At 36.6% G+C, this 12,429-nt stretch overlaps 1 protein-coding gene across 2 annotated transcripts in view; it reads right to left on the bottom strand.

Moving 5' to 3' along the window:
• Positions 1 to 207: 207 nt before the first annotated feature.
• Positions 208 to 12,429, bottom strand: part of LOC128212984 (HAUS augmin-like complex subunit 3) — a 22,960-nt gene continuing 10,738 nt past the window's right edge. For both annotated transcript variants that reach the window (XM_052918432.1, XM_052918431.1), the window contains exons 4-15: positions 12,237 to 12,320; positions 11,855 to 11,966; positions 11,039 to 11,218; positions 10,191 to 10,301; positions 9,458 to 9,600; positions 9,133 to 9,267; positions 8,456 to 8,639; positions 7,971 to 8,123; positions 7,405 to 7,501; positions 2,056 to 2,203; positions 830 to 1,007; positions 208 to 666 (exon numbers count right to left, since the gene is read on the bottom strand). In XM_052918432.1, the coding sequence (XP_052774392.1) occupies positions 529 to 666; positions 830 to 1,007; positions 2,056 to 2,203; positions 7,405 to 7,501; positions 7,971 to 8,123; positions 8,456 to 8,639; positions 9,133 to 9,267; positions 9,458 to 9,600; positions 10,191 to 10,301; positions 11,039 to 11,218; positions 11,855 to 11,966; positions 12,237 to 12,320 (1,663 nt within the window). In that variant the 3' untranslated portion in view covers positions 208 to 528. The remainder of the gene's footprint in view (positions 667 to 829; positions 1,008 to 2,055; positions 2,204 to 7,404; positions 7,502 to 7,970; positions 8,124 to 8,455; positions 8,640 to 9,132; positions 9,268 to 9,457; positions 9,601 to 10,190; positions 10,302 to 11,038; positions 11,219 to 11,854; positions 11,967 to 12,236; positions 12,321 to 12,429) is intronic.

Here is a 12,429-nt window from a genome sequence, read left to right as displayed (position 1 = left end):
CAAATAAAACAAACGATGTATTCCTGTACACATCGGGAAGATATACATAGATTGGCAAACACATTGAATCTATTTACAAATAGGATTAAAACATTGCATAGCTTGTTGAGGTAAATATTGGGAGTGTAACAAGACCAAAACATGAAAAATCAAACACAGAATTAGTCACATCATGGGTGTTGACAACAGTAAAGACAAATTATAGGATGTTTTGCAGCTTTATTTGGCAAATAACAATTCTAACAGACTCAAAACTTCACTTTACACCACAACTCAATAAATCGTGCCCCAATGTATGCAGAAGCAACCCTTTAAAATGCAAATGTTTTAGTGACACATTACATAACAAGTATACACTCGACAATTTCTTTGAATAAAAAAACTGCCATTTTGGGATGCTATGTACAAACATGTACATTGTACATGTTTTGATCAGAGAACCATCATGTTTAATTTAAATGTTCTTTTACATTCTGAACACAAGCCTTAATGTATAAATAGTAATTATATTCAAGCTATGATATAGTATCAGGATTTGTCCATGTGTGTTTTAGCCTGCAGTCTGTTGGAGATGTCCTCTAGGGTCTGCTGTAGTTTTGCAGGATTTGTGAAGAAATATGTAAAGAGTTTACGCTCCCTTGCTAGTAAAGGATCACTCTTTAGCAGCTGGAAATAAAAAAAACAAACTTCAAGAGTCATACAGATATAGATTTAGACTGTCCATATTCAGTGCGAAAAACCTTGAAAGTTTGAACTTTTAAAACTTTACTTCCTAAAATGCAGACTAAAAGCCCATGCAAATTAAATATGAAAGATATTGAGATTGCACCTTTTTCTTCTGATCAATATCCTTAACAAGGTTGAGGATGTTTTGTTCTAGTTGCTTAAGAAGGTCTCCAAGCTGGATAATGGCCTGTTGAAGGGGGCGGGGTGTGAGGGGTGGGGCTCCACTGGCAGTGCTGGACTCTGAATACAGCAGGTCTTCACACTGACTCACTGAGCGCTCCCTGAAGGAAGAAAAAAGAGAGTTAGAGACACGTTTCGAGAAGGTTGCCCATGTGAATAATTGAGGTCGCAGCCATGAGAGATAGGGTGCAACTGGCCGTGGTGGACTTGGAATACAGTCTTCACTGACCTCTTTATGTACAAAGAAAAACCATTATGAAATCCATCGGTCCTTTTTTAAACGTTACATATTTTACTATAACTGTAAAGAAAGCTATGCTAGCTTATACTAAGTCACTCTCATTGGCACAATGTTGCGCGAGAGTGTGGTCTTGTGTTTTAGGGGAAACCTGAGTACCCGGAGAAAACCCACTTGTCCGGCTTGGTGACTGCAAACCAAACTCACATGCGCCCAGGCCGAGAATCGAACCAGGGTTGCCTTGGTGAGAAGCAAGTGCGCTAACCACTGTGCTAACCGGACAACCATTGGTCCTTTATCATACGCTATGTTCTTATATCTGGAAATATGTCAGTCATGCAACTTTCCTCTACTACTTCTTCTGAGATTAGAATGGTATACTGGACTTATGAACTCAGAGTATATGAGGCTCAAGTAACAAAAGCCAAATAGGTTTTTTAATAAATTATAAAGCATTTTCACCACATAAAGAGCCGTCAACCAAATTGTATATAAATGTGTGCACTCAATACCAGTGTCCAATGGGTGCGTTAAATTGCTCTCTATCAGCAACCAACATTCAGCTCTACATTTAAAATTTCAATCCATATGTCATACTAGCTTGGCATTGAGCTTGACGTTCAGCCTGACATTCATAATTTCAAATTCTGACATTGTAATTGTTTAATTCGCCCTTTATGTCTTGCTGAATGACAAACAAGCTCTACATTGCATTTTTAATGTCCAACTAAATGTTGATTGCTGATTGATTAGCCAACTTGCTGATTATGCCCCTATAACAAATACTCAATAGCATGCATTAACTACAATACAGATAGACTATAACGTATAACTTACAAATAAATAAGATATTTTATAATGGTAATTGAACTACCAAATTACATTTGGAATTGAAACAATATTTTTCTTACAGTAGATGGAGGTGGTCCGCATCCCCTGAGTTGGTGGTGTTAAGAGTGCGTGTGAGCTGGTCATGTCGGTGACGGAGGGTGCGGGCATTCTCCACCAGCACATCATATGTCAGGAAGAGTTGGCTTCCTGCTCTGTCTGAACTGTCATCTGAAATAAGAAGCAATAATTGAATGATATAAAACATATTCGTCATATTGAAATGTCAAAAAACATGCATATGATATATTTATATCTATCAACATGCATATATTTACATGTTTAAAAATCAGTTTCCCTAAATGGGAACATTACCTCCACACCAACAAATAAAGTGTGAGTAGTAATGAGTTTATTGGTTTATGGCATTGCAACTAGGGATTAAATTATAATTGACTATTGTCAAACGTTGAAGTGGTTCAGGTCATCCAAGCACAACATTTACATTTGTTTTCAAAACTGTACATATGGTCCAAATTTTATTGCTAAAGCTTCAAAAACAAGGAAATATGTCGAAAGGTCACAGCCAAGGTCATCCAAGCACAACATTGATATTTTTTATACATTTTAAATGGACAGGGTATAAACACGGATATAATGATAAAACAAGAGGGCCATGATGGCCCTGTATCGCTCACCTGTAGCTTTGCTAAATAAAGTGAACATTCTGACCTATTATAAGTTATTGACGGTAATTGACCCAATATCGAACTTGACCTAGATTTTATAGAGATGATCATTCTGACCAAGTAACATTAAGATTAGGCTTAAGTTGTGACCTCTGTTGTGTTCACAAGGTTTTTCTACTAATTGACCTAGTGACCTAGTTATTGACCGCGAATGACCCAATATCGAACTTGACCTATATTGTTCTAGAGATGATCATTCTGACCAAGTTGAATTGAGATAAGCCTAAAATTGTGACCTCTATTGTGTTCACAAGGTTTTTCTACTAATTTACCTAGTGACATAGTTTTTGACCTGGGTTGACCCAATATGGAACTTGACCTAGCTTATGTTTAGATGATCATTCTGACCAAGTTTCATTAAGATTAGGCTAAAATTGTGACCTCTATTGTGTTCACAAGGTTTTTTTACTATCTGACCTAGTGACCTAGTTATTGACCGCGGATGACCCAATGTGGAACTTGACCTAGATTTTATAAAGATGATCAGTCTGACCAAGTTTCATAAAGATTAGGCTAAAATTGTGACCTCTATTGTGTTCATAAGGTTTTTCTAATATCTGACCTAGTGACCTAGTTATTGACTGCGGATGACCCAATATCGAACATGACCCAGATTTTATAGAGATGATCATTCTGACCAAGTTGCATTAACATTAGGCTAAAATTGTGACCTCTATTGTGTTCACAAGGTTTTTCTACTAATTGACCTATTGACCTAGTTATTGACGGTAAATGACCCAATATCGAACTTGACCTAGATTTTATAGAGATGATCATTCTGACCAAGTTACATTTAGATTAGGCTTAAGTTGTGACCTCTATTGTGTTCACAAGGTTTTTATACTAATTGACCTAGTGACCTAGTTATTGACCGCGAATGACCCAATATCGAACTTGACCTATATTTTTCTAGAGCTGATCATTCTGACCAAGTTGAATTGAGTTAAACCTAAAATTGTGACCTCTATTGTGTTCACAAGGTTTTTCTACTAATTGACCTAGTGACCTAGTTTTTGACCTGGGTTGACCCAATATGGAACTTGACCTAGCTTATGTTAAGATGATCATTCTGACCAAGTTTCATTAAGATAAGGCTAAAATTGTGACCTCTATTTTGTTCACAAGGTTTTTCTAATAATTGACCTAGTGACCTAGTTATTGACTGCGTATGACCCAATATCGAACTTGACCCAGATTTTATAGAGATGATCATTCTGACCAAGTTGCATTAAGATTAGCCTAAAATTGTGACCTCTATTGTGTTCACAAGGTTTTTGTACTAATTGACCTAGTGACCTAGTTATTGACCGCAGATGACCCAATATCGAACTTGACCTACATTTTATAGAGATGATCATTCTGACCAAGTTGCATTGAGATTAGGCTAAAATTGTGACCTCTATTGTGTTCACAAGGTTTTTCTACTAATTGACCTAGTGACCTAGTTATTGACCGTGAATGACCCAATATCAAACTTGACCTACAATTTATAGCGATGATCATTCTGACCAAGTTGCATTGAGATTAGGCTAAAATTGTGACCTCTATTGTGTTCACAAGGTTTTTCTACTAATTGACCTAGTGACCTAGTTATTGACCGCGGATGACCCAATATCGAACTTGACCTAAATTTTATAGAGATGATCATTCTGACCAAGTTGCATTGAGATTAGGCTAAAATTGTGACCTCTAATGTGTTCACAAGGTATTTCTACTAATTGACCTACTGACCTAGTTTTTGACCCCAGATGACCCAATATCGAACTTGACCTAGATTTCATAGAGATGATCAGTCTGACCAAGTTTCATAAAGATTAGGTCAAAATTGTGACCTCTGTTGTGTTCACAAGGTTTTTCTAATAATTGACCTAGTGACCTAGTTATTGACTGCGGATGACCCAATATCGAACTTGACCTAGATTTTATAGAGATGATTATTCTGACCAACTTGCATTGAGATTAGGCTAAAATTGTGACCTCTATTGTGTTCACAAGGTTTTTCTACTAATTGACCTAGTGACCTAGTTGTTGACCGCGGATGACCCAATATCGAACTTGACCTACATTTTATAGAGATGATCATTCTGACCAAGTTGCATTGAGATTAGGCTAAAATTGTGACCTCTATTGTGTTCACAAGGTTTTTCTACTAATTGACCTAGTGACCTAGTTTTTGACCTGGGTTGACCCAATATGGAACTTGACCTAGCTTATGTTAAGATGATCATTCTGACCAAGTTTCATTAAGATAAGGCTAAAATTGTGACCTCTATTTTGTTCACAAGGTTTTTCTAATAATTGACCTAGTGACCTAGTTATTGACTGCATATGACCCAATATCGAACTTGACCCAGATTTTATAGAGATGATCATTCTGACCAAGTTGCATTAAGATTAGCCTAAAATTGTGACCTCTATTGTGTTCACAAGGTTTTTGTACTAATTGACCTAGTGACCTAGTTATTGACCGCGGATGACCCAATATCGAACTTGACCTAGATTTTATAGAGATGATCATTCTGACCAAGTGTCATTGAGATTAGGCTAAAATTGTGACCTCTATTGTGTTCACAAGGTTTTTGTACTAATTGACCTAGTGACCTAGTTATTGACCGTGAATGACCCAATATCAAACTTGACCTACATTTTACAGCGATGATCATTCTGACCAATTTGCATTGAGATTAGGCTAAAATTGTGACCTCTATTGTGTTCACAAGGTTTTTCTACTAATTGACCTAGTGACCTAGTTATTGACCGTGGATGACCCAATATCGAACTTGACCTAGATTTTATAGAGATGATCATTCTGACCAAGTTGCATTGAGATTAGGCTAAAATTGTGACCTCTAATGTGTTAACAAGGTATTTTCTACTAATTGACCTACTGACCTAGTTTTTGACCCCAGATGACCCAATATCGAACTTGACCTAGATTTCATAGAGATGATCAGTCTGACCAAGTTTCATAAAGATTAGGTCAAAATTGTGACCTCTGTTGTGTTCATAAGGTTTTTCTAATAATTGACCTAGTGACCTAGTTATTGACTGCGGATGACCCAATATCGAACTTGACCTAGATTTTATAGAGATGATTATTCTGACCAAGTTGCATTGAGATTAGGCTAAAATTGTGACCTCTATTGTGTTCACAAGGTTTTTGTACTAATTGACCTAGTGACCTAGTTGTTGACCGCGGATGACCCAATATCGAACTTGACCTACATTTTATAGAGATGATCATTCTGACCAAGTTGCATTGAGATTAGGCTAAAATTGTGACCTCTATTGTGTTCACAAGGTTTTTCTACTAATTGACCTAGTGACCTAATTATTGACCGCGGATGACCCAATATCGAACTTGACCTAGATTTTATAGAGATGACCATTCTGACCAAGTTGCATTGAGATTAGGCTAAAATTGTGACCTCTATTGTGTTCACAAGGTTTTTCTACTAATTGACCTAGTGACCTAGTTTTTGACCCCAGATGACCCAATATCGAACTTGACCTAAATTTTATAGAGATGATCAGTCTGACCAAGTTTCATAAAGATTAGGTCAAAATTGTGACCTCTATTGTGTTCACAAGCAATTGTGAACGGACGGACGGACGGACGGACGGACGACGGACGAAGAGTGATCACAAAAGCTCACCTTGTCACTACGTGACAGGTGAGCTAAAAAGGGAATTGCTAACAGTAAAAGGTAAGATCAGTAATATGTATTTTACCTCGCAATGATGAACATGTACTTTAAGCCCTTAAGATAAAACATTGATCATTGATTAGGAAATTTAATCTATAAACTTTGTAATGAAAAATAATTTAAGTTTGTTTGGCTTGTTTTTACTATTGGCCGCTAATTCCAGAGGTGTGAATGGGACGACACTGCACACACTTCATATGTCAATTAGGGGCCCATCATTGGAAAATATAAACAGTTCCCATAACTTTACAAGAACAAGTGACATCAAACCAGTTTAAATGATTTTCAGTACGTTTAAATGACCATAGTTACAATTTAAAGACCTTACACTAAATATCTGCTATAAACTGTTTTGCATGTTGTGAAACAACTTTCGTGCTTTAAAATGTAAATGTATAGTATAGCTTTTAAGGATTTATTTCCTGTATTGTTGAAAGTAGATAAGTCGAAATCCACATATGTTTTCACTAAATAATACTAGTTCCCAATTGTTCTGGGTTTTTTTCCATAGTAATATTTAGTAACCGTAAATCCCAAAGCAAGATTGCGACGTAATAAAGAGTATTGAAAATCATATACGCCTTTCAGCTATTGTGGTGCTACGGATATTAACGACCCTCTGTTGAAGAATAAACGTTATTCAACCAGAAATTTACAGATTTTGGCGGTCTATCTACGCCTTCTTTAAAAATGAGAATGCAATGGAATTGAAATTATTCAATTTCGTTTTTGGTTTGTTAAAAAATATATTGCTATTTGTTTGATTTTCACCGAAAATGGGGACTCTCAGAGAAGGGCAAAGAAGGGTTCAAAGGCCCTGGCTATTACTATAGTGAAAAGTAATAGTTTACAACAACGTCTTAGATTCATTTTGTTATTTTCGAGCATTAAAAAATCCGATGGAAAAAAATACTGAATATTCGAATATAAATTTTGTCATTCCTTTGCATCCCTAGTAAAAATAAATGCAACACACCCAGCATGTGATAGAGCCTGGCAATGCTTTTGTCCCGTGAGTCTACCGTTTCCCGCTTGTGTCGGGCCGGGGTCAGGGCACTGTCTGACATCACACCCTTGAGGAAAAGCATACAGAATGTTATAAGGAATTAAATATAAACAAGATAATGGGTATCACTTGTATTTCTAACAGGGCATTAGTGTAACAGTTATTGTTCATTATGTCTATCCTTCAAACATGCTGCCTTCTTGTATATTTAACATGGTCAGCATTTTTTTAAAATAAATTAATCATGAATAGGAAAAAAAAACTTGAATTTGAATACTGACCAATTTATTCAGAAGTATATTTTCATACACTGTAAACTTCGCATACACTCCTAGCACACCATGGCTGATGTTAGGAGCTGAGCTGTACTTAGAGTGAGGCGAGATTGTGGTGTATTTAAAGGGATATACGGTAGTCATCATATATAAATACATACTATCCTAGCCTGCCATAGCTGGAATTGGGATTTGAATCGTGCAGAGTGAGGTGAGAATGGGGTGTATTTAAAGGGATATAGTTATCATATAAATACATACCATCCTAGCCTGCCATAACTGGAATTGGGAACTGAGCTGTGCGTACAGTGAGGTGAGGATGTGGTGAATCTCCCGATGAGCCCGTAACTCCACTTCAAGCGCCATCGTCAGGAACTCATTACGGGAACGCTGCACTACCAGGTGTCTTATCACCTACAATGGCAAAGAAAGCTACATGAAGCATGCAAACATTGAAGCAAGAGAAACTGCATCAAATTATATACACATGCATTTAGCAGCTGCAAATGACAACTGCTCTGTTCGCCCATATAATATGAAAAAAATACTTTATTTGTAAGGATCTTAAATCAATAGTTTGCCCTAACAACAAAAGTTCCTAAATTGAAAACGATTTCACCATAAAAGGAGATGGGAATATTTAAAAGCAATTTTCTGCATAAAACCACAAGGCGAGTGCAAAAAAGTACATATATATGATATAAATATCTATATATTCCTTCTACCATAATTGAACACAACTGTACCTTCTCCTGGTTTGCCGTGAAGTAGTCCTGCCTGGCTAGTTTAAGGTTATAGTCCCCTGTGAGGACCCGTATAACCTTGGACTCTCGACATTCTTGTACCAGGCGCGGCACATCACCCTCCCCAAGGGCAGAAAACTCCTGGTGTACTGTTCCAAGCATTCCGCGCAACTTCTCCAGCCTTTCTCTGAAAAATGTCATGCGGGAGATGTAAAGAGATTAATGGGGACTCCATTAAGTACCTGGACCAGAAGGGGTACAGCCCTCCCTGAAGGGCACATCATAATGCTCCTCCAGTCTCTTCCTTCAAAGTTTGACAGACAAATATCATACCTATTGATGTTTAAAGAAATAGTGACCAATAATTCCATTCCCCCAATATAGAGGCTCCGTAAAAAATGCCTATCGCCTTCATGAGTACAACACACATGATCCAATATCCTTACTGTAGGTAGGACTAGGAGAAAGGTAAAATTTTACCTGAACTTATTCGAATTACCCTTCAATGAGTGTAGGAGATATGGACCAAACATGAAAATGCTACAAAGGAAGGGCGTACAGACAGAAATAAGGACAACAGAGGGCATTCCTTTATTCATCTCACACACTATGGCGAGGGAATAGAAATCAGATGCTACAAATGACCTGTTATAGTCTGCCTTATTATATAAGGCACGTACTTGTTTTTCATGCCATCGTTACAGAACGTCCCAGAGTCAAGAGAGGACAGGATTCCTTTAGCGCTCTCCAACTGGCCCTTCAGTCGAGTCATCTCACATGTTGCTTTTATACGCTCAGTCTCACTCTTGGCATAACTGGATGAAACAGGATATTTTCCAAATAAAGTTTTACATTCAACTTCGTAGTGCATGTTTATATATTTAAACCAAAATGTCACTTTTGCACAGAAAATCTATAATAAAAGAGATTTTGCTCTTAATCAGATTCAAATTTGTCAATTACAAATTGATTAAGTATTTTTATGAACAGTCAAGTTAAACATACAGTTTCTGGAGCCTGGCCAGTTCTCGGCAGTCTTGCATGTTGACGTCCTCTCTCTCCCCGCGTACTAGAAGACTATCCGGGTCACTGACCTCCAGAATCTCAAACCTAGAGTCCCCACCACATGACGCCATCTCTGCTATACCCTGAAATACACATACTAGTATTTTGGCAAACTTGTCGCAGTCCTGCACATTGACTGAGAATTATATTCATATGGGTTTTATTTCTGCTATAATACAAATTAACCAATGACCATAAACAACTGCATACCAAAGCCAATGCTTGTCCATTTGTTGCAATTAATCAGGGCCATTTCAAGATAATGCCAGAGCTATGGAATTTCCTACATATGTACATTGTCATTTGCTACATTCATACAAGTTTCATGTATTAAGCTTCTTGAATGTATTTATAAGTATTGTTTTTGCATGACTGTGCTGCTGCTTCTGCTGCCAACAACACCAACAGTATGACAATACTATATCTTATTTTTTCTCTCCCAAAACCAAATAAGCTAAAAATAGATTTGTTTATATCAATCTTTGTTTTAATTGTCAATTTTTAATACATGATTCCAAAATGCCACTATTAATAAACCTGCAGTTCTATAAAGTTTCAAATTTGTACAAGGACCCCCTAAATATATATATATGAACCAAAGCTATTTATCACTTTTGAAATATCTCATTAAATATTAATGCTGGAGTCATGGCCAGGAAGTTTAATGTGTAACCTGGAAGAACTGTTTCTTGGTGTATGCAGTGAGTTGTGTGGTGTAGGTCTCCTCCGCACTGTGGTATTGTTGTACTGGTGTCTGCGACAAGAACATGCACGGTATAGCAGTCTGAAAAACACACAAAGGACTTCCATGTGTACTTCTCATTCTCATTTCATAACAAAACAACAATATAAATTTTAAAATAGTTTCATCAAGTGAAAAAGTGTCCATGTTAATTCAGACACACTCACTTGATTAACTGTATGTTTTGATAAACTTTCATTTCAAAAAAAGATTCAACTTAGAAAAATTAAAGCTGCACTCTCACAGATTGAATGTTTTGACCACTTTTTTATTTTTTGTCTTGGAACGAGCCATTTTTGGCAAAAATCCATGGAAACCAGTTATATAAGACTGTTGACAAAAAATTGGATTGCAGATTTTTATATTTAAGTAAAAAAAATGATGTTTTATGCATTTTTCTTAAACCGTTGGTAACGGTTTAAGCCATAAAACATTAATTTTTGAATGGAAATATGAAAAACTACGATCTAATTTTTTGTCAGCAATCTTATATCATTGGTTTGAAGAAGTTCACGCAAAAATTTGCTCTTTCCAAGACAAAAAATAAAAAAGTGGTCAAAACGGTATATCTGTGAGAGTGCAGCTTTAAGAGGCTGACCTTTGTTGTATGTGATAGATTCATGTAAGGATATAAATGAAATAGAACAGAAAATGTCAGTAATATGGAGCTAAAACAACCAAACAACAAAAGAGATGAGGCAAGAATATAAAGCATTAATTTCTTAATTTTTCATTTTTTCCAACCTCTTATGTTTACACAAATTAGAGAATTAACACACCATGGCTGTATTTGTTGTTGCATTGTGTGAAGTGTTGAAGGAGAGCCCAGCCTGTGTAGCATTGAGGGACGCATTTCCTGTGGGCCGGAGGGAGGTGTCGCCCGACCTATTGGCTGGCGGCCGGTAGAGAAGGCTGAGGTCGCCAACGGCCTGCCCAACCAGCTCCAGGCTGTCATCCATCTGCAGAAAGAAATTACAAATGTATGTAGCTAAATGGATATTGACCTAGAACGTTAGAAATTTCAGTCAGTACATTATAACATTCACTGATAATGGGAATAACAGCTTCATTCCTTTACATCTTCCGAACATGCCAAATCCTGTTTCCTGTACAAAATGTTGGAATAACCTGAATTGAGTGAATGAAGGGTCATCTACATTAAGTCTAGTCTTTAACTTTGACATAATATACACCAAGTCATTCAAAAGTTATTAATCAGTAACAAATGCTCCCACAATTTTTCTATCAAATAGATCACCCTGATCTTAACCTCTGACCCCAAAATCAATAGAGATTATCTACTGACCCTGACCAACAAGCATACCAGGTAAGATGACTACAATAAATTAAAAGGTTATTGATTGGAAATGAGACTGTAATGCAGTATAAGCTGGACAACGCAAAATTATCAGCCATGATTCACTGGTGACACAAAAAAAAGGTGAAAATTAATCCACAAACGCCTAGTTTTTCTGAAAACTTTCATTCATTTGAACTGTATTGAGTTTAAAAACACACTTATATATGTCTTGTATAAATCCATGTTAAAACAGGTTTCTGTGGAAATCCAAGGAAAAATAATAAACATCTTATACTTGTGTGTTAGCAGTGTGTGTTTTGCCAACAGCAGCCTTGTACTCCTGTTCTGCCCGTGACTTCACATGACCAAGTCGAGACAGACGCTGGGAGGCAGTCATCTGCAGATTGCTGCGTTAATAAGAAGAATAGAAATGTGATTGATTTAATGACAACACATATATTCTAAAACAATTTTAATTATTTTTCTACCAATAAAATGTACATTAAGCAGTATTCACTAATTTTAAATGTATTATGTAAACCTCATAAGATTCTGTATTTGATCAATTACAATGGTAGAACTAGAGCCATTAAAGTCGTGATGAATACTCCCAGACCAATAAAGCTGTTAACTATGTACGAGATGTGTGCTGATAAGATGACCCAAATGTGCGCTACCTGAGCGTGTTCCGACGTTTTGCAAGCCTATGTTTCTGTTGCTGGTAACATCGGAGAGAGGATTCCAACTGCTCAACCTCCTCCCTGCAAAGTTACATGTATTAAATAAGCTAGCAGCATACTAACTTCTCAAACAAAATGATGAATAATTCACAATATTTGCAATAACCTATTATCACATTTATTTCAAATT

The sequence above is a fragment of the Mya arenaria genome, chromosome 13, assembly GCF_026914265.1.
Source record: "Mya arenaria isolate MELC-2E11 chromosome 13, ASM2691426v1".
Classification (NCBI taxonomy): Eukaryota; Metazoa; Mollusca; class Bivalvia; order Myida; family Myidae; genus Mya; species Mya arenaria.
This window is presented reverse-complemented; position numbering and strand designations above follow the sequence as displayed.